This window comes from Macaca nemestrina, chromosome 7 (assembly GCF_043159975.1).
Source record: "Macaca nemestrina isolate mMacNem1 chromosome 7, mMacNem.hap1, whole genome shotgun sequence".
NCBI lineage: Eukaryota > Metazoa > Chordata > Mammalia > Primates > Cercopithecidae > Macaca > Macaca nemestrina.
In genome coordinates, this window is record NC_092131.1 from 17,027,369 (window position 1) to 17,048,728 (window position 21,360).

Genomic DNA, 21,360 nt, shown 5'->3' on the forward strand with positions numbered 1-21,360 from the left:
CTCAGAGAGGGCCCAGGGTGCCTCTGGGAGCCAAGGAAACTTGCCTGCTGTTAAGTAGATGAAAGTAGCTTGGGCTGCGGTTTCTACACGGGGGCCCCTGATCTGACCGCAGAGGAGAACGAGCCTCCCCAGAGGCTCTCCCGGGCCACAGTTCCCAGAGTGGGGGCCAGGGCTTCTGCGTCACATCGTCATCAGGGATTTTAGAGGTTGGAGTCACCTCAATAACCATCTACAATTTAAATCTGAAAAGTAAATAAAAATTCCAATCTGATCATTCCCACTGCAACCCCCTCTATGGTGTCCCAGTGCTGGGAGGATAAAGCCTCAGGCCCTCCCCACTTTCCACCTCCTCCCAGGCCGCAAGCGGGGCCCCAGCTCCTGGCCCTGCTCTTCCCCAACTCTCCTGACCCCACCTGGCAGGAGACCTTCACTGCCGTTTCTCTGCCCTGTCTTCCCCATGTCTGCCCTCCGTCTGGTGCCTTCAGCTTGTCTCCTTTTCAAGAATTTATTTATTTATTTTTACATACAGGGTCTCATTCTGTTGTCAAGGCTGGAGTGCAGCAGCACGATCATAGCTCACTGCAGCCTTGAACTCCTGGGCTCAAGCGATCTTCCCAAGTAGCCACGACTACAGGTGCACACCACCAGGCCTAGCTAATTTTTCACTGCCCTTCAACAGACCCTGGAGGTGATTGTTTCCCTGGATGACTTGATTATTTATGCAATAAAAATATTCAAGGCCCTAGGTATAAAAGCAGGCTTATAGGTGGCTGTGTTAATGTGGTGAGGGTTTTTTGTTTGCTTGTTTTTTGAGACAGAGTCTCGCTCTGTCACCCAGGCTGGAGTGCAGTGGCGCGATCTCGGCTCACTGCAACCTCCACCTCCCAGATTCAAACAGTTCTTTGCCTCAGTCTCCCAAGTAGCTGGGATTACAGGCACCCACCACCAGGTCCAGCTATTTTTTTGTTGTTGTTGTTGTTGTTTTTTTTTTTTTTTTTTTTTTTTTTTTTTTTTGAGGCGGAGTCTCGCTCTGCCGCCCAGGTTGGAGTGCAGTGGCCGGATCTCAGCTCACTGCAAGCTCCGCCTCCCGGGTTCACGCCATTCTCCTGCCTCAGCCTCCCGAGTAGCTGGGACTACAGGCGCCCGCCACCTCGCCCGGCTAGTTTTTTGTATTTTTAGGAGAGACGGGGTTTCACCGTGTTAGCCAGGATGGTCTCGATCTCCTGACCTCGTGATCCGCCCGTCTCGGCCTCCCAAAGTGCTGGGATTACAGGCTTGAGCCACCGCGCCCGGCCATTTTTTTGTATTTTTAGTAGAGACAGGGTTTCACCATCTTGGCCAGGCTGGTCTTGAACTCCTAACCTCGTGATCCATCCACCTCGGCCTCCCAAAGTGCTGGAATTACAGGCGTGAGCCACCACGCCCGGCTAAGACTTCATATTCTTAAAATGGCAGTACTCCTCAAATGGATCTACGGATTCAACACAAGCCCAATCAAAATCCCTGCTCTTTTTGCAGACATTGACAGATTTGAATTTTAATATGGAAATATAAGGGAGCCCCCCAAAATCAAAACAGAAATATAAGGGAGCCCCCAAAAATCAAAACAATCTTAGAAGAACAAAACTGAGACCTCACATTTTCCAATTCCAAAAGTTACTGCAGAGCTACAATAATCAAGACAGTGTGATACTGACATAAGGGTAGGCATATAAGTCAATGGAATAAAAGTCAGGTTCAGAAATAAACCCATACAGTTATGGTCAATTGGTTTTTGACAAGAGTGCCGACATTATTCAATAAGGGAAAGAATCGTCTTTTCAATAAATGGTGCTGGGACAACCGGATATCCACATGTAAAAGAGTAAATTTGGACACCCACCTCATACCATATACAAAAAAATTAATTCAAAATGGATCACAGACCTCATCCGAAGAGCTAAAGCTGCAAATTTTTTAGAATAAAACATAGGTATAAATCTTTATGACCTCAGATTAGGCAATGGTTTCTTAAGTACACCACCCAAAACACAGGCAACAAAAGAACAAATTAGATGAAGTGAACTTCATCAAAAACATTTGCAGCCAGGTGCAGTGGCTCATGCCTGTAATCCCAGCACTTTGGAAGTCCAAAGCGGGCAGATCATTTGAGGTCAGGAGTTCAAGACCAGCATAGCCAATATGGTGAAACCCCATCTCTACTAATTATACAAAAATTAGCTGGACATGGTGGCAGGTGCCTGTAATCCCAGCTACACGGGAGGCCGAGGCAGGGGAATTGCTTGAACCCGGGAGACGGCAGCTGCAGTGAGTCAAGATCGTGCCATGGCACTTCAGCCTGGGTAACAGGGAGAGATTCCATCTCAAAAAAAGAAAAAGAAAAGAAAAAAAATTTGCACCTCAAAGAACACAGTCAATACAGTGAAAAGATAATGCACAGAATGGAAGAAATACTTGCAAATTATATATCTGATAAGATACTTATATCTAGAATATATCAATAACTATTTTTTTTTTTTTGAGATGGAGTCTTGCTCTGTCACGCCCAGGCTGGAGTGTAGTGGCACAATCTTGGCTCATTGCAACCTCTGCCTCCTGGGTTGAAGCGATTCTTCTGCCTCAACCTCCAGAGTAGCTGGGATTACAGGCGCCTGCCACCACGCCCGGATAATTTTTTGTATTTTTAGTAGAGACAGGGTTTCACCATGTTGGCATGGCTGGTCTCGAACTCCTGACTTCAGGTGATCCGCCTGTCTCTGCCTCCCAAAGTGCGGGGATTACAGGTGTAAGCCACCGCGCCCAGTCATAAATAATTCTTACAACTCAATAATGAAAGAAAAAAAAAAACCCAAGTAACCCAATTTAAAAATAAGCAAAGAATTGGAATTCTTCAGAGATGGACAAATGGCCAATAAGCACCCGAAAAGTTGCTCAACATCATTAGTCATCAAAGAAATGCAAATCAAAACCACAATGAAACGCCACTTCGCATACACCGGGATAGCTAGCCTTGAAATGACAGATATGGAAAAGAAACAAAAGACAGATGTGGAGGATGGGGAGAAATGGAAACTTCATACATTGGTGGTGAGAAGTAAAATGATGCAGCTGTTTTAGAAAACGGTTTACTAGTTCTTCAAAAGGTTAAACATAGAGTTACCAGTATGACCCAGCAATTCTAGTCCTACTTCTACACCTAAGTGAAATGGAAATGTACATCTACACAAAAACTTGTGCAAAAACGTACATAGCAGCATCACTCACAATAGCCAAAGAGTGGACTCAACCCAATGCCCATCTACTGATGAGTGGATGAGTGAATGTGGCACCCACGCGATGGAATATTATTTGATGATAAAGTTGGACGAAGTGCTGATACAGGCTACCACATGGAGGAACCTTGAAAACATTGTGTTAAGTCAAAGAAGCCAGCTATAAAAGACCTCATGTTGTATGATTCCATGTATGTGAAATGGCTGCAACAGGTAAATCCATGGAGACAGAAAATCCTAAGGCTGGCAGGTAAGGGATGTTTTGGAAAAACTCAAACCTGTTTTTCTTTTGTTTTCATGCCACAACAGTCAACACAGACTTCTGTGACCAAGGGAGGCAGTTTCCCTACCAACAAGCAGTAGGCACCAGCTGGGTTTCATACTACCTATGTGGGGCTAGGGTCAGTTCCCGCAGGTAGAGGGCTCAGTCCCTAAGACTGCATCTTCCTTCAGACACCAGTCGCAAGTCCAGGCCTCTGGAACTTCTGACCAACCAGCTTTAAGCTGGGGGGTCCCACAACCCCCTCTTTGGGTCGAATTAATTTGCTAGAGCTGCTTACAGAACTTGAGGGAAAACTTAGGTTTATCAGTTTATTACAAAAGATATTGCAAAGATACAGATGAAGAGATGCATAGGGTGAGGCACGTGGGAAGGGGTACGGAGCTTTCATGCCCCCCACAAGGTACACCCGCCTCCAGGAACCTCCTTGTGGTCAGCTATCTAGAGCTCTCCAGCCCAATCCTCTTGGATTCTTTTTTTTTTTTTTTTTTTTTTTTTTTGAGATGGAGTCTCACTCGGTCACCCAGGCTGGAGTGCAGTGGCACGATCTTGGCTCACAGCAACCTCTGACTCCTGGGTTCAAGCGATTCTCCTGTCCAAGCCTCCCGAGTAGCTGGGACTACAGGTGCCCACCACCACACCTGGCTAATTTTCTTGTATTTTTTAGTAGAGATGGGGTTTCACTGTGTTAGCCAGGATGGTCTTGATCTCCTGACCTCATGAAACACTCGCCTTGGCCTCCCAAAGTGCTGGGATTACAGGCGTGAGCCACTGTGCCAGGCCTCCTCTTGGGTTCTTTTTTTTTTTTTTTTTTTTTTTTTGAGACGGAGTCTCACGCTGTTGCCCAGGCTGGAGTGCAGTGGCGCGATCTCGGCTCACTGCAAGCTCCGCCTCCCGGGTTCCCGCCATTCTCCTGCCTCAGCCTCCTGAGTAGCTGGGACTACAGGCGCCCGCCACCGCGCCCGGCTAATTTTTTGTATTTTTAGTAGAGACGGGGTTTCACTGTGGTCTCGATCTCCTGACCTTGTGATCTGCCCGCCTCGGCCTCCCAAAGTGCTGGGATTACAGGCTTGAGCCACCGCGCCCGGCCTCCTCTTGGGTTCTTACAGAGGCTTTGTATCACACAGCACAATTGCTGCATGGACAATGCTGAAACCAGCTCTGTCGTGAAGACCCTAACCCAGCGGTGCTAGAGGAATTAAAGACATACACACAGAAATATAGAGTGTGGAGTGGGAAATCAGGGGACTCACAGCCTTCAGAGTTGAGAGCCCCGAACAGAGATTTACCCACATATTTATTGACAGCAAGTCAGTGATAAGCATTATTTCTATAGATTATAGATTAACTAAAAGTACTTCTTATGGGAAACAAAGGGATGGGTGGAAATAAAGGGATGGGTCTGGCTAGTTAACTGCAGCAGGAGCATGTCCTTAAGGTACAGATCGCTCATGCTATTGTTTGTGGTTTAAGAATGCCTGTAAGCGGTTTTCTGCCCTGGGTGGGCCCAGGTGTTCCTTGCCCTCATTTAGGTAAACCCACAACCTTCAGCATGGGCATCACGGCCATCGCAAACATGTTGCAGTGCTGCACAGATTTTGTTTATGGCCAGATTTGGGGGCCTGTTCCCAACAGACAACTGTGTTGAAATGTGATTAGACCCAAAGAGTATCATCTAAACCCAGCAAGATTCATCGTTCCGATTTTTTGTTGTTGTTGTTTTGTTTTGTTTTTTTGTTTTTTGAGACGGAGTCTCACTCTTGTTGCCTAGGCTGGAGTGCAGTGGCACAATCTCGGCTCACCACAACCTCCGCCTCCCAGGTTCAAGTGATTCTCCTGCCTCAGCCTCCTGAGTAGCTGGGATTACAGGCACCTGCCACCATGCCCAGCTGATTCTGTGTTTTTAGTAGAGACAGGGTTTCTCCATGTTGTCTGGGCTGCTCTGGAACTCCTGACCTCAGGTGATCTGCCCGCCTCGGCTTCCCAAAGTGCTGGGATTACAGGTGTGAGCCACTGCACCTGGCCATCTGTTCCAATTATTTTTCCCCTCTGTGTAGCATTCTTTTCTCCAGGGTATGAGGCAGGACCCTCTGTGGCAGATAAAAGGAGGGTAGGAGAAGGTCAGAGAGATACTCTGTTTACTGGGGAGGGCTTTGGGAGTTATGAATCAGGAACCGTGATGACTGTATATACATATGTATGTAATATCACAAGGGGAAATACGGAGTGATTGTTAATGGGCATGGAGTCTCTTTTTTGGGAACATTTAGAAAAATGTGCTCCTAAGTGGATTGTAGTGGTGGTTGCACATGTCTGTAAATATACTACTAACTTCCGAATTCTGTGCTTTAAATTGGGAACCGCATGCTATGGGATCTATCTCTCAGGCAACTTTTTTTAAAATCACACATTCCAACACACTTCCCGAGTGTCGTAGGGGTGGGCGGCCTCTCAGCATGACAGCTCCACTCTATGACTGCGCCTTCATTCAAAATCCGTATGGCCTGCCAAGGACACGCCGGATGCTGTGAGAGATGGTGACATGACCAGGACCCAGGCCTGGCCTTTCTGAGACTCATAGTCTGTTTGGAGAAGCAAATCAATACTCAAATGCCTCTGCCAGATTAGGAACTGTGGGTGCTCATGACAGGAATGGCACAAAGTGTAAGACAAAATGATGAAAGGAAAAGCTGGAAACCCCAACCAGTCCTTCCTCCTGGGGAGGAGATGAGCCTGGGGCAGAGGGTGGTGGCGTTCGGCAGGGATGTTCCTTCTCCCTGCTTTGGGGGTCGGGGGGTCACTGAATGGACAGGTGAACTGATGGGTGCCTGTTGAGGGCCTGCTAAGGCCGAGCCCATGGCTGATGGGCGTCCTGGGGAAAGCAAGGAGGGCCGAGGCACAAACCGGGGCACCTGGGACTCTACAGACCACCAGGAAGGGATCAGGGAGAAGCTGATGCCCAGAGTGAATGGCCCACCAAGGCAGCAGGGGCGGGGTGCTGGGCTGTGCACCCAGAATGGCACGTGCTGCCAGAGAGCTATATTCTCGCCAGCTTCTGTCCAGATTGTGCTCTGAAAGCCCGCTGTGCTGGCAGATGCCTGCTGGGCGCGTCCTTGTGGACATGCACGCAGTGCCGTGCGGCATTCATGGTTTGAGCCTGGGGTAGGGAGGAGACGGTGGACCCGCAGCTCAGTCCCTGAGAGCTGGCTTCCTCCTTTCTTGGGGGTCCATCTGAGGCAGGTCTGGGGAGGTCTGAGGTTTAGAGAGCTCCTAGTGCCCCGCTGGGGAAAGGTGACAGCCCTGGGCATCTGGCACCTTTGCTGGGGAGGAGGCCTGAGAAGAGGGGTGGGAAGCCGGTCCGGGATGCCAGCCCCTGCCCACCTTCTGGAGGATTTCCCTACCTCACCTCCATCCCCAAGCTCCTGAGCCCTCCTTGCTGTCTCAAACTCTGCTCCGAAGAAGGCAGCTCATCCCCAGGCCCCCAGCACCACCAGAGTTTCTCCACGCGGGAAAGGGTGGCTCAGAGAATGGCGTCCTCCCAACACCCATGTCAAGGAACACAGTGGCAAAGGGCCAGCCCCACTGGAGTTAGTTCGCCCATCAAAGGTGGAAATGCAAGGGCTGCACTGGGACTGGGGCAAGGGGCATCTCAAGCTTCATCTTTCATTCTAAAAAGAAAGTCTTCTCCCCTAGTTAAAATCGTATTTAGGTGAAGGACTTAGCTTTTGGGGAGCACCCTGAGGCTTCCTAATAAAATCAGAGAAGCCCGCCTAGTAAAGGCTACCAGGAGCCTGATCTCCTTTCTTAAACCTAACCTCCCTTCCCACCGGGGAAAAAAAGCCCAAGTTTCTTGAATAAAAGGCTCAGATCCCAACACTTTGGGAGGCCGAGGCAGGCGGATCGCCTGAGGTCAGAAGTTTGAGACCAGCCTGCCCAACACGGTGAAACTCTGTCTCTAAAAATATAAAAATTAGTCAGGCGTGGTGGCAGGTGCCTGTAATCCCAGCTACTCAGGAGGCTGAGGCAGGAGAATCGCTTGAACCTAGGAGACTGAGGTTGCAGTGAGCTGAGATCCCGCCATTGCACTCCAGCCTGGGTGACAAGACAAAGACTCTGTCTCAAGAAAAAAAAGAAAGAAAGAAGGAAGAAAGGAAGGAAAGAAGGAAGGAAGAAAAGGAAGGAAGGAAGGAAGGAAGGAAGGAAGGAAGGAAGGAAGGAAGGAAGGAAGGAAGGAAGGAAGGAGGGAGGGAGGGAGGGAGGGAGAGAGGGAGGGAGGGAGAGAGGGAGGGAGGGAGGGAGGGAAAGGAAGGAAGGAAGGAAGGAGCAAAGGGGAAAAAGCACACCTGCAGTAAACCCCTCCAGCCTGATCATGATTCCTGGGACCCTTTGTAACTGCTGTGAGAGGGTGGAGGACACCCGATCCAGCAATGTGACTCGCTTCCTTCCGCACAACTCCGAAACTTGTGACTTGGTCTGAAGGAAAGTGGTACTACGATGCCTCTCCATCGTCTGCCTCCTCCCCCCCTTGGCCCGGTGCCATTTTCTCTACCTAGGTCTCCATCCCTTCTTGCCTAGCCAGTGCCTGTCCCTCCTACGGGAAGCCTCCTCCAGCAGTCCAGTTCTCTGCTACAAACCACAGAAACCAGCTCTGGCTAATTTAGGTAGAAATGGAATTTGTCACGTCAGGTGCACACATTCTGGGAGGAAGGGGCCCAGGCTGGGAGGCTGGACATCCTCCTCAGGACTGGTCTGGCAGGGAGGAAAAGCGCTGCCACCACTGCGGGGCACAGACACCCAAGTGCACCCCAGCCCCACTCACATGGCCTGCCAGAGCAGCTGCCGCCTGGGATGCCTCCGAATCAGGCTGAGGCTACCCACGCTCCTACACCTGCTTTCTGAGTGGCATCTGCTGGCAGGGTTGAGGTTCCCCACCCCTCACTGTAGCCACAAGGGAGCCTGGCACAGTGAGTGCCTGGCGTTTTCAGCGACTCTGGTGGGGGATTCCTCAAATACAGGAAAGGAGATAAAGATCCCAGATGACAAATGGCATCCTCCCACGAGTGAGGGCATCTAATTGTACTCTTTTCTTTCTTTTCTTTTCTTTCTTCCTTTCTCTCTTTCTTTCTTCTGCCATCTAACTGTGCCCGCTCCTTCCTTCCTTCCTTCCTTCCTTCCTTCCTTCCTTCCTTCCTTCCTTCCTTCCTTCCTTCCTTCCCTTCTTCTTACATAAAAATAGAGACAGGGTTTTGCCATGTTGCCCAGGCTGGTCTCGAACTCCTGAGCTCAAGTGATCTGCCTGCCTCAGCCTCCCAGAGTGCTGGGATTACAGGTGTGGGCCACCGCGCCCGGGCTCACTGCACTCTCTCTGCTGCCTGCCTTCCCTGGCCCACACAATCTCTGAGTCTTATAACAGGCTGCATCAGTCATTCAATGCATATTTGAGGGCCCAGGCCAGATGCCAGGGTCGCATTTCCTTGAGACACTCCTTAGAAGAGTGTTCTGTACACATCACTTAAAATTCTGTTTCCCTCTGGGCAAAGGGTCAGCGTCCTTAGACTGCAGCAAAACAGAGGCATTACACAAGTTCCTAGATAGCTCTTAAAAAGGAAAGCCTGGGCCTGGCGCAGTAGCTCACGCCTGTAATCCCAGCACTTTGGGAGGCGGAGGCAGGCAGATCACGAGGTCAGGAGATCGAGACCATCCTGGCTAACACAGTGAAACCCTGTCTCTACTAAAAATACAAAAAATTAGCCGGGCATAGTGGCGGGTGCCTGTGGTCCCAGCTACTTGGGAGGCTGAGGCAGGAGAATGGCGTGAACTCGAGAGTCAGAGCTTGCAGTGAGCCGAGATCGCGCCACTGCACTCCAGCCTGGGCGACAGAGCGAGACTCCGTCTCAAAAAAAAAAAAAAAAAAAAAAAAGAAGGCCTGGTGGGCTGAGGACCAGTGTAATAGCTGCCAGGCTCCTTCAGCATCAGGGACATTCCAACCATCCCTCACACTGTAGTTCATTTGAAAATAACTTCCTAGAATAGACAATGCTGTCAGCATCTTTCTGCTGACCACAGACTACTCTGGGCAGTATTTTGAAAATGAAACTGATGTATCAAAAGCTTGCAACAGGAATCAGCAAGGTTGACTTGACTGCCTTGCCTTGTGGGGAGCCCTGGGCTGTGACCCAGGGTCATGAGGGTGGGTCCCCTGGGCATGCAGCCAGGGACCAAGAGCTTAGTTCTCTGTTCCCCCACTGTCCCACTGAATAGCCACATAACCCTGGGCAAGTCGCCTTGGTCTGTTTCCACGTCGGTGGAACAAAGCTGGTGTTCGGTGCTCCCAACACAGGAGGTTAGGGGACCACAATGGGCAAATAAAAGCCTACCAATGGAGATTCTCTCAGTGTTGCTAAATGGTTAGAGTTAATAGTGTGTTTGGCCTGGATTGAAACAAAACTAAACAAACCAACCCTCCACTTTTACCAAAGAAATTGAGGGTTCCTCCAAAATAAGTAAACCCGGTCTCTGGAGTGGGTAAGAGCTCTTTTTTCTGGGTATTTTCACTGCTCCCTTAAAAAGGGCCTGACCCATAGCGCTCAGGGGAAATAAGCGCTGGGAGGAAGTAAGGAGAATCGAACCGGCGTCTTAGGTCCAGGCTCTGGCAGGCACTGCCTCCGCCCCACCTGGCTCCGCCCCGCGACCAGCCCCGCGGCCCCGCGAAGGATCCACCAATGAAGCGCCCAGGAACTGCATGACCTCATCAGGAGGCTCCCTCATTGGCTGCCGCTGTCGCGCCCGGTCGGCTGGTTCCGTTCGACTACGGAAAGCCGCGCCGACCTCAGTACCCCCGGGCTGAAGGCGGGTTGAGTTCTTTCCCAGGTCTGCGAACCTCGAAGGCTTCTCTCAGACAGCAGACCCCTCAGAAGCGCAAGGCTGCTTTCTGACAAAGAATCGAGTGTTCCTTTCAGCCAGCCAAGGGACTGGTTTTCGCGCTGACCCTTTGACGGGCGTGTTCCCGGGATTTTGCTTGGGACCTTCATCTTGCCCTCCCTACGTCCCTGACACGTCTCGCTTCCCACTCGTTTCAGCCGTGTATTCTGTGGAGTTTTCTCTTGCTTCACAGTAGATGGACTTCTGAATCCCCACCTTACTGTTAAATGCCAGTGATCATCTCCCCGCAGAGCTAACCTGGGAATTAGTCCACTGACACCCGGAGAGAGGGGACACGCCTTTCACAAGGTCACACGGCAGGTCACTTACAGAGGTGAAAATCAAATCCAGGTTTCCTAACTTCAAGAGTTTTTCAGACGCCTTATTATTATTATTCGTTTAATTTTTTATTTTTATTTTTATTTTTTGAGATGGAGTCTCACTCTGTCACCCAGGATGGAGTTCAGTGGAATGATCTTGGCTCACTGCAACCTCCGCCTTCCGGGTTTAAGCGATTCTCCTGCCTCAGCCTCCCAAGTAGCTGGGATTACAGGTGCCCACCACCACGCCAGGCTAATTTTTGTATTTTTAGTAGAGACGAGGTTTCATCATGTTGGCCAGGTTGGTCTCGAACTCCTGACCTCAGGTGATCCACCCACCTTGGCCTCCCAAAGTGCTTGGGGCTATAGGCATGAGCCATCTTGCCTGGTAATCATTATTATCATTTTTTAATTTGCTGCCTGAGAGCTCAGAACAGGAACCTCAGCTGCATGGGAGCACCCATAAACCAATCCCATTACAGCCACTCTCACTCTGACAGGACAGAATCACCGACCGGAGCCCAGGACCTCCTCGACCAGCACTCTCCTCTTACAAATAAGGAAACTGAAGGGTACCTGATCATGAACAAGTTGATGGGCAGCACTTGACCCAGACCTTTTCCTTCTTACCCCTCCACCCCCGTTTGGACTCCCAAAGGTGGGGAGGAATGGAATGCCCTACCAGTCCCCAGGGAATGGTTCATGCAGTCAGCATGGTTTTAGTACCTTTAGCATTTGATTTGGGAGAAAGAAAACAATCAGAAGTGTCTGTATGCCTCACCAGTGGTCCAGCAGGTCCCATAAACCTTCACCCACAACCCTTCTGACCACCAAGTGCTTTGCTACAGGAAAGGAGACCAGATTGTTGGATTTTTCTCATCTGATGGTTGGGGGTGATCTGGAACTGCATATATCTGAACACCGTGACCCTATCTTGAGTGCAAGAGTTTTGAAAACCCAGGACCACTTTGTTAGACGGTGAGGGTTGGTGAGCAGACTGGACCTGAGATCTTTTTTCAAGGCTTGCCTTGAGGGTAACATCCTCCAGGAAGACTTCCTGGAGCACCCACCACAGTTAATTCCTGGCGCTCCCCAGAGCTGTTGTTCACTTCTTTCCCCCACTAGACTGTGAGTTCCTTGAGGGATGACCATACCCTACACAATATTGTATCACTAAGGCCTAACACTGTGTCTGGGACATAGTAAGTACTCAATAAACGTTTGTTGAATGGTGGAAACCTTGCACATTATTGGCCTTGTGCAGGGGAAGATCACTCACAATTCCTAACTGAAGCAGATTCTGTGTCTATCAGGCTCCTTCACACAAAATGAGAATTAGTTTTTTTTTTTTTTTTTAATAGAAACGTGTCCGAAGTGCAAACTTCAAACCTGTTTGCTGATACAACTCCCCAGGAACAACCAAGTCCCTTCTGCTTACTTAGTTCGTGATTTCTCTTGAAAACTCCTGATGTCAGCTGGGCGTGGTGGCTCACACCTGTAATCCCAGCACTTTGGGAGGCTGAGGTGGGCAGATCACTTGAGGTCGGGAGTTCAAGACCAGTCTGGCCAACATGGTGAAATCCTGTCTCTACTAAAAATACAAAAATTAGTCAGGCATGCTGGCATATGCTGGTAATTTCAGCTACTTGGGAAGGTGAGGCAGGAGGATCACTTGAACCCAGGAGGCAGAGGTTGCAGTGAGTCAAGATCGCACCACTGCATTCCAGCATGGGTGACAGAGCAAGACTTCATCTCAAAAACAAACAAACAAACTCCTGATATGTGAATCAACAACATCATTTAAATCAGACCATTCTGCCGGGCATGGTGGCTCACACCCCTAATCCCAGCACTTTGGGAGGCCGAGGCGGGCAGATCACCTGAAGTCAGGAGTTTAAGACCAGCCTGACCAACATGGTGAAACCCTGTCTCTACTAAAAAATACAAACACTAGCTGGGCGTAGTGGCAGATTCCTGTAATCCCAGCTACTTGGGAGGCTGAGACAGGGAGAATTGCTTGAACTTGGGAGGCAGAGGTTGCAGTGAGCTGAGATCGAGCCACTGCACTCTAGCCTGGGTGACAGAGTAAGACTCCATCTAAAAAAAAAATACTTAAATAAAACCATTCCACGTGTTTTCTTCTGTGCCTGGTCGCTAGGAAGCTCAGAAATCAGTCTAGCCTCATGCTGAGGAACAGTCAGTCTCCTCCCTGTTGGCAGATACACCTTTCTCCCCCATATCTGAATAGTTTCCCATCTTTACTTTGATGTTCATTTACATATATAGGTAGGTATTTTATCACAAGCCCACTCTATGCCTTTTTTGGAGAAGGTAGGACAGGTGGGGTACAGGGTAACACGGAAGTGTCCCCAGAACTCTCAGTGTAAGGAAAATACTCATGAAGATTCCTATTACAGGCAGGGCATGACAGCTCACGCCTGTACTGCCAGCACTTTGGGAGGCCAAGGTGGGTGGATCACTCAAGCCTAGGAGCTTGAGACCAGTCTAGGCAACAAAGTGAGACCCCCATCTCTACAAAATTAAGTTAGCTGGAGATGGCGGTGCTGCTTGGGAGGTTGAAGCAGGAGCATCGCTTGAGCCCAGGAGTTCAGGCTGCAGTGAGCTATGATGGTGCTGCTGCACGCTAGCCCGAGAGACACAAAGCAAGACTCTGTCTCAGAAAGAAAGAATAAAACAAAACAAAACAAACAAAAAACAGTCCGGGTGCAGTGGCTCACGCCTGTAATCCCAGCACTTTGGGAGGCTGAGGGAGGCGGATCAAGAGGTCTGGAGTTCGAGACCATCTTGGCCAACATGGTAAAACCCTGTCTCTACTAAAAATACAAAAAATGAGCCGGGTGTGGTGGTGCACGCCTGTAGTCCCAGCTACTCAGGAGGCTGAGGCAGGAGAATCGCTTGAACTGCAGAGGCGGAGGTTGTTGCAGTGAGCCGAGATCGTGCCACTGCACTCCAGCCTGGCAACAGAGCAAGACTCTGTCTCAAAAAAAAAAAAAAAAAAAAAAAAAGGCTGGGCATGGTGGCTTATGTTTGTAATCCCAGCACTCTGGAAGGCTGAGGCAGGAGGTCACTTGAGGTCAGGAGTTTGAGACCACCCTGGCCAACACAGACCCTGTCTCTAAAGTAAAAAACAGAACAACAACAACAACCCTTCCTATTACACAAAGGTTCCTATTATACAGGCTTAAAATCAGTTTAATTGTTATGGTGTCTAAAGCCTGTGCAAGGTCGGCATGTATGGAGATGAGAAGTAAAAATTCACAGAGCTGGTCCAGCCTCATTCTGGGCAGGGGAACATAGGCTTTGGACATGTGGATATTCTCAGCTCTGGAGAAGTGGGTTCAACAGTGGGACCCAGAGGGCCTTCTGAGCTTTTCCAGGGCTGACAACCACCTTCTTGAGACCTTCCCTTCTCTGGTTCTGAGTCCACGCCCACCAGGTAAACTAAGGATGGTTGCAGCTTTGCATGCATCCTGACACTAAGAGTGGGGTCTCCTGATTATGAGATACTGGGGGTTGGCTTCTACTGCAAATGAGAGTTGGCACGGGGTTGAAGCAGTGGTCTCTGGTGGGCTTCATTAGCGGGACTGGGCAGAGCACCCTGGAACACTGACATATTTCTACACTTGCAAAGCTAAGACTTTAGACCATGCTTTCTGCACCTGACTCATGCTACCCAGGGCCCTTCCTGAGCAGCCAATCGGCCTCCTCCATCTGGCTGTCCCTCTCAGATGGCAACAGATGGTAAATTAGAAGCACCAGCTTTGGTGCCTATAGCGGAGTCACCCAGCAAGTTTTCCATTGCTTTGTCCCTACAATGGGAACCATGGTTCCAGGCGGCTGGAAGTGGCCCTTGGGAAGAAGGTCAGGGGACCCTCAGGGAACTCCAAGGGGGAGGGGCACAGAGCCATCTTGAATCCATCCTCAGAAACCCTGCTCAAGACAATGGCACTGATGCAGAATTTTTTTTTTTTTTTTTTTTAAGACGGAGTCTCACTCTTGTTGCCCAGGATGGGGTGCAATGGCGCAATCTTGGCTCACTGTAACCTCCGCCTCCCGGGTTCAAGTGATTCTCCTGCCTCAGCCTCCCAAGTAGCTGGGATTACAGGCATGTGCCACCTCGTCTAGATAATTTTGTATTTTTAGTAGAGACTGGGTTTCTCCATGTTGGTCAGGCTGGTCTCAAACTCCCGACCTCAGATGATCTGCCCGCCTCGGCCTCCCAAAGTGCTGGGATTACAGGTGTGAGCCACTATGCCCAGCCTAATGTGGATTTTATAAACAATAACCTTGTCCATGAAAGCAAACCTACAGACTCGAGGTCTGATAAACCTGGAGGTTGGATATCTCAAGTGTGGCATAGTCATGCCACGGAATATTATGCACTAGAGAAAAGAAGATACGATACCATTTTTAGAAAGCTCAATACAAGTGAAACCAAACAATATCGTGTATAGCAGGGGTCCCTAACCCCTGGACCACAGACTGGTACCGGCTAGTGGCCCATTAGGAACCAGGCCGCACAACAGGAGGTGAGTGGTGGGTGAGCAAGCGAAACTTCACCTGTATTTACAGCCGCTCTCCATGGCTCACATTACTGCCTGAGCTCCACCTCCTGTCAGATCAACTGCGGCATTAGAGTCTCATAGGAGCACAAACCCTACTGTGAACTGTGCATGTGAGGGTTGCATGCTCCTTATCAGAGTCTAATGCCTGTCTCCCATCACCCCCAGATCGGGCCATCTAGTTGCAGGAAAACAAGCTCGTGGCTCCCACTGATTCTACATGATGGTGAGTTATATTATAAGGCAATAAGAATAGAAATAAAGTGCACAATAAATGTAATGCGCTTGAATCATCCCGAAACCATCCCCCCACCTCCCCGTGCCCATGGAAAATTTGTCTTCCATGAAACTGGTCCCTGGTGCCAAAAAGCTTGGAGACCTCTGGTGTATAGGGTTACGTGTTGTACCCACATTATAAGAAGTGGCAGAAAGCACGTTTAGTGATAAAACTAGCTAAAAAACAAAGCAAGGGTATAACAAACATGAAAGTCACAATGTAGTTAACTCTGGGGTAGACAATAGTTTCCCTGCTGGTGTTGATCTTATTATTAGGTAGGTGCCCCTTGATTCTGGGTATTTTGGTATGTGTCAAATATTATATAATTAAAAGCCAGCCGAAGCCAGCTATCATGACTGCACTCTCATTACTCACGCTCCGGGGCCTGCGAGCTGTGGCGTGGTTTCCAGGTTCCCCACGAGCATCGCTGCAGCGACCGCCCACAGCAGCAGCTGCTGATGGCTCACACCTCCCGGGGCTCCGAGTCCTGTCCCTGGCTCTGGCAGCGAGATGACAGGGCTGTTGCCCCGGCAGGGTGAGGCCAAAGGTTAGAGGTGAGCATTCTTTCTGCTGGCACACTGAGGCCCCTTGTGGATCCGGGTTTCTGGGTTTCTGTCTCCCCCTTCAACCTGCCCATCGGCTTCAGACAGTGGATCCCCACTTCCCTGTGGGGATGTTCACTGGGATGCTCACCTGCCCAATCCCAGCCCCTCCACCTTCCTTCGACTCATTCATTCATTCAACCTGTATTGACTGAGTACTCACCGTGCATCAGGCACCGTTCTCAGTGCCGGGAATGCCGTTGTGAACAGAACCACACACACAAATCCCTGCCCTCCTGGGACTTTTGTTCTAGTGAGGGGAGGCAGATAATACACCCTCAGTTAATAACCATAGATCAGGTGGGACAAGAAGAAAACTACAGCAGGGTAAGGGGCTAAGGGTGAAGGGAATGAGGGGGAGCGAATGTGCACAGAGTGGTCGGGGAAGGTCTCTGTGAGGATGTGACCTCCCTCCGTGCCTTCAGAAGGAAGGTAGGGAGGGACTACATGGATTTCTGGGGAAGAGCCTTCCAGGCCAGGCGAGCTAGGAGAAAGGGCAAAGTTCTGACCCCTCCTCCCACCAGTGTCTCCTTCCCCTAAGCTCCCTCTCTCCTACCCTGGCCACAATCCCTCTCATTCTCTCTGTTTTCTCTCTCTCGCCTGTTCCCGTGCTGCTCATGTCTTCCCTTATTCTGTTTGCCCAGGGAATCCAGGCTTTCAGAGATGAGGACTGGGAGGTCTCCAGTACACACAAGCCCCCTATTTGTACTGGCCTTTGGAAGGAGCCTACAGCCTGCCTCCACTGCTGCTGGCACCCCAGCTGTTCTTTTTTTTTTTCTTTTTTTTTTTTTTTTGAGACGGAGTCTCGCTCTGCCGCCCAGGCTGGAGTGCAGTGGCCGGATCTCAGCTCACTGCAGGCTCCGCCTCCCGGGTTCACGCCATTCTCCTGCCTCAGCCTCCCGAGTAGCTGGGACTACAGGCGCCCGCCACCTCGCCCGGCTAGTTTTTTGTATATTTTAGTAGAGACGGGGTTTCACCATGTTAGCCAGGATGGTCTCGATCTCCTGACCTCGTGATCCGCCCGCCTCGGCCTCCCAAAGTGCTGGGATTACAGGCTTGAGCCACCGCGCCCGGCCACCCCAGCTGTTCTTAAGGAATTGGACAGAAGTCAGACTCCCTTCCCAGCTGTCCTCCACTTCTTTCCTGCCAGGCACCCCAGGCCCCATGGTGGGATTGGGCCTATAGGCTGTGATTTTCCACATCCTTGTCAAACCTGTACTACTTGAATGCCTAGAGGAAAAGATACTGCCTTAATTACTATTATGAGCATGAATGCCTTCTTACTCCTGAATTTAGCTGAGTGCCACGTGCAGGTAGAGTCACCTGGAGAACCATCCGGGGACTTGGTCCTCATAGGATCACTTGTACCTCTTTAGGGTTGCTGTGGCAGCTGCCAGAGTGGCCTGGGCCACGGATAAGGGCCAGCATATGGCAGGCAGATGCGGAAACAAGCCCAGAGGCCACGGGCCCCAGCTCTCAGGCTCCCACAGTGAAGGCCCAGAGGGTTCCTTCTCTCTCCTGCTTCAGGCTGACAATGTTTGTCAACCTCTGCTCCCAACCCCTATACCCAGCAACCTCTGCGCCCAAGCACATGGTCTGAAGAATATTCTGGCGTTGGGCCCCTGTGGGGGTGGCCTGTCATGAAGGTGGAAGCTTGGAATGTAGTGACATGGATTCATTATTGGGGTGTTACATCCTAAGGAAACACACTCGCAGGCTGGCTGTAGACCTTGGGGACTCCAGCCTTGTTCATTTAAGCTCCTACACGGTGCCAGGCCCTATGTGGGGTGCAAGGGACAGAGAGATGCAGAATGACAGCTGACATGGCACCCCGTTGGTGCACTGGCACTGTTCTTTTTTTTTTTTTTTTTTTGAGATGGAGTCTTGCTCTGTCTCCCGGGCTGGAGTGCAGTGGCATGATCTCGACTCACTGCAACCTCTACCTCCTGGGTTCAAGCGATTTTCCTGCCTCAGCCTCCCGAGTAGCTGGGACTAAAGGAGCGTGCCACCACGCCCGGCTAAGTTTTTTATATTTTTAGTAGAGACGGGGGTTTCACCATGTTAGCCAGGATGGTCTCCATCTCCTGACCTTGTGATCCACCCAAAGTGCTGGGATTACAGGCGTGAACCACAGCGCCCGGCAGCACTGGCACTGTTCTATGTGCCCTACCTGTATTTCCTCATTTCCTCCTCAACCAGCTCCAGGGGGAGGTAGCACAGTCAAGGAACGGAGGCCTGGGGAGGTTAAATGCCGTGGCCCAGGCAGCACCCGCCCTCATGAAGACACCTTATCAGGTAGGGAGGCGGACAGATGGCCCTGGTCATTTACCTTCCAGTGTGGCAACTGAGGCAGTGTACACATTAGTCATGATTAAGACCCTGCCCCTTCCCAGAGGGAGACGGCAAGTGCTGTCACACAGGGTCTGTAAGATGTTGAGTAAGGCTGCCCTGTGACCTTTGGACTGTGTCTGAAAGGAGGCACAGGAGTCTGCCTCCTGGACCAGACGGAGAACGTTCCCAGCAAATTTGGAGGACAGACTGGAGTTGGGAGAACAGGAGGGTGTCGGGAGAGAGGAAACATGTCTTGTGGAGATTTCTTCTCCTTCCCTTCCTGTCCCCTCTTGGTGGAAGCTAAGGGCCAGGGTGCTAAAGTGTCCCCTGTTGAAACTCTAATGTTCTAGTTCCCCTTTCCCTGGGCTGTTCACAGTGTCCAGGGCCTGTCAGCTCAATTTCCATCACCTCCGCAGTCCCTGAGGCACCTGAAAGTGATAGTGGTCACATCAGAAAACGTCTCCTGATCTTCCCTCCTCACCTGTCTTAAATGTCTGTGATTCAGCCTCGTAATTGGTAAACTGAGGTCCACAATGTGTGTTCTTCGTCAACTCCGGGCTGTGGTGGGGATGAGAACCTGCATGTGACTGCTCTTGGAAAGCTGGAGTAAGGGCACCTAGAAGGAACAACGATGACCCCTCAGTGCCTCCTCGTGACTGCAGGCGGGCTACAGACCCTTCCAGACTGACAGCTTCACTCTCAAATGCAGGGCCCAGAATCCAACACCGCCACCACCACAGCTCTTTCCCTGGCAGTATTCTCAACACTGCAGTCACAGTGACAGTCCAAAGTGTAGGTCTGATCATGCCACTCTTTTGTGAAAAGCCCTGCATGGCTGCTCCATGTCACCAGAGTAAAAGCCAAAGTCTTATAATGGCCCACCAGGCACTACACAGAACTCCCCACCAAACTCTCAAAGCTCAACTCCTGCCTCGGCCCCTCTCCCTCACTCCACCCAGCCCCTCTGGCCCCTGCTATTTCTCCATCCCACCCAATGTGCTCTAACCCCAGAGCCTTGCACTTGTGGTGTTCTCTGCCTGGGATACTCCTCCCGCAGAGATATCCTCATGGTTCCCTCTTACTTTCTTCAAGTCCAATGCCACCTCCGTGAGGCCATCCCTGACTGCCCCATTTTACATGGCAACACTTGCTCAGGCCGAAGTGCGTTCACTGCTCACTGCAGCCTCCACCTTCTGGGCTCAAGCAATCATCCTGCCTCAGCCTCCTGAGGAGCTGGGATTACAGGCATGAGCCACCTGCCTGTCCGAACGGTGTTCCTCACTGGACCTTTCTCTGTTTCTTCAAATAGCCATTTTTACAGTCTAGTTTACTACTTTATTTTGCTTAATTTTCCCCCTGAACTGGAATGTAAGCTCCCTCAAGACAGGAATTTTGTCTTTTTAGTTCACAATTCTATCTCTGGAACCTGAAACAGCACCCAGCACATAGAAGGTGATCACTAGACAGTTGAATCACTGAAAGAACACAGCGGGACACCTCCCTAGCTCTCAGTCTAGGTGGCCAACACAGGAGGCCCCACCAGTGACTGTGCCTTCCCCTCAGGGGGCCTGAGAGCTGGCATCTGAGAGTGGCAGTCCCTGCCTGGCTCCTCTCAGCCGTCTAGGGCACCCTGGCAGGTGCTGTGCCTTGCCTGAGATGGAGGAGTCTCCGTCCACCTCTGGCTGGGTAGGGGCTAAGGCTGCGGGGCAGAGGGGCACCTGCTAAGGGGCACAGGCTAACCGGGCCCAGGGAACCGCTGGCCACCTGAGATGGCAGGACAAGCTCGGACCAGCCTCCCCCGACCCCTCACACCCGGCTCACCGGTCCTGCCGGGCGGTGACCTTCCCCAGGGTCACTGCCCTTTCTTGGTCCTACTCCTGGGGGTCCAACCCGCTCCCAGGTTGTCGCTAGCTCCCTCCCGATCCTCTCCCTCCCCTTCATCCTGCCCCGACCCCCACCCCACCAGACCCCTCACCCGCCCTTGGTCAGATCTCAATCCTACCCCCCTCCCCCACCCCCACCCCCACCCCCACTTCCCCTCGGTGTCCACCCCGACACAGACACCCCCAGTCCCTCCCCCTGGCCTCCCGGCGCCCCCCGCCCTTCCTCCCGCCGGCCCCTGTCTCCTGCCTCAGGCCCCACCCCGGCCCCTGCCCCGGCCCCGGCCCGTGCTGCGGCTCCGGCCCTGGCCGGCAGGGGCCGCTCCTCGCGGCGCCCGGGGCCCCGCCGCGCCCGCCGCCGCCGCCCGCCTCCCCGCCCCTTCCCCAGCCGGCGCTCCCGTTACGCCGCGGAGCCGGGAGCCGGAGCCCGAGCCCGCGGCGGCAGCGGGAGGCGGCGAGGGGGCGCCGCGGCGGCGGCGGCGGGGCCTGCGGGGCGGGCGGCCGGGCCCGGCCAGGCCGCGATGGCGACCAAGAAGGCAGGCTCGCGGCTGGAGACGGAGATCGAGCGCTGCCGCTCCGAGTGCCAGTGGGAGCGGATCCCCGAGCTCGTCAAGCAGCTGTCGGCCAAGCTTATCGCCAACGGTACGCGCCGGGCGCGCCGGCCTGGGCTGCGGGGGGCGCCGCGGCCTCCGCGGGAACGGGCCCCCGAGGCGCGGCCGGGCGCGGGGCGAGGGCAGGGGCGCGGCCGGGCCGCGAAGGAGCTGCGGCCCAGGGGATGTGCGCGGGGCCGGGGCCTGGGGGAGCCCGGGTGCCCCGGAGTCACGCGGTGTGGGGGTCCGGGGGGCGCCAGGGGCCGTACCGGCGTCCGGGGTTCAAGCGTGCAGGGCGGGCTTC

The 21,360-nt window shown here is 52.0% G+C and overlaps 1 protein-coding gene and 1 long non-coding RNA gene across 7 annotated transcripts in view; both read left to right on the forward strand.

Annotated features, from left to right (window-relative positions):
- Positions 1 to 10,076: 10,076 nt before the first annotated feature.
- LOC139364210 (uncharacterized) lies at positions 10,077 to 17,030 on the forward strand. The gene is made up of 3 exons (XR_011625634.1): positions 10,077 to 10,794; positions 15,545 to 15,602; positions 16,900 to 17,030. It is a non-coding gene; the product is annotated as an uncharacterized lncRNA (long non-coding RNA).
- Positions 17,031 to 20,949: 3,919 nt separating this feature from the next.
- The window catches only part of LOC105467558 (tetratricopeptide repeat domain 7B), a 273,670-nt gene continuing 273,259 nt past the window's right edge, over positions 20,950 to 21,360 (forward strand). For all 6 annotated transcript variants that reach the window (XM_024788437.2, XM_024788439.2, XM_011717247.2 and 3 more), the window contains exon 1: positions 20,950 to 21,108. In XM_024788437.2, coding sequence (XP_024644205.2) covers positions 20,988 to 21,108 — 121 coding nt within the window. In that variant the 5' untranslated portion in view covers positions 20,950 to 20,987. The remainder of the gene's footprint in view (positions 21,109 to 21,360) is intronic.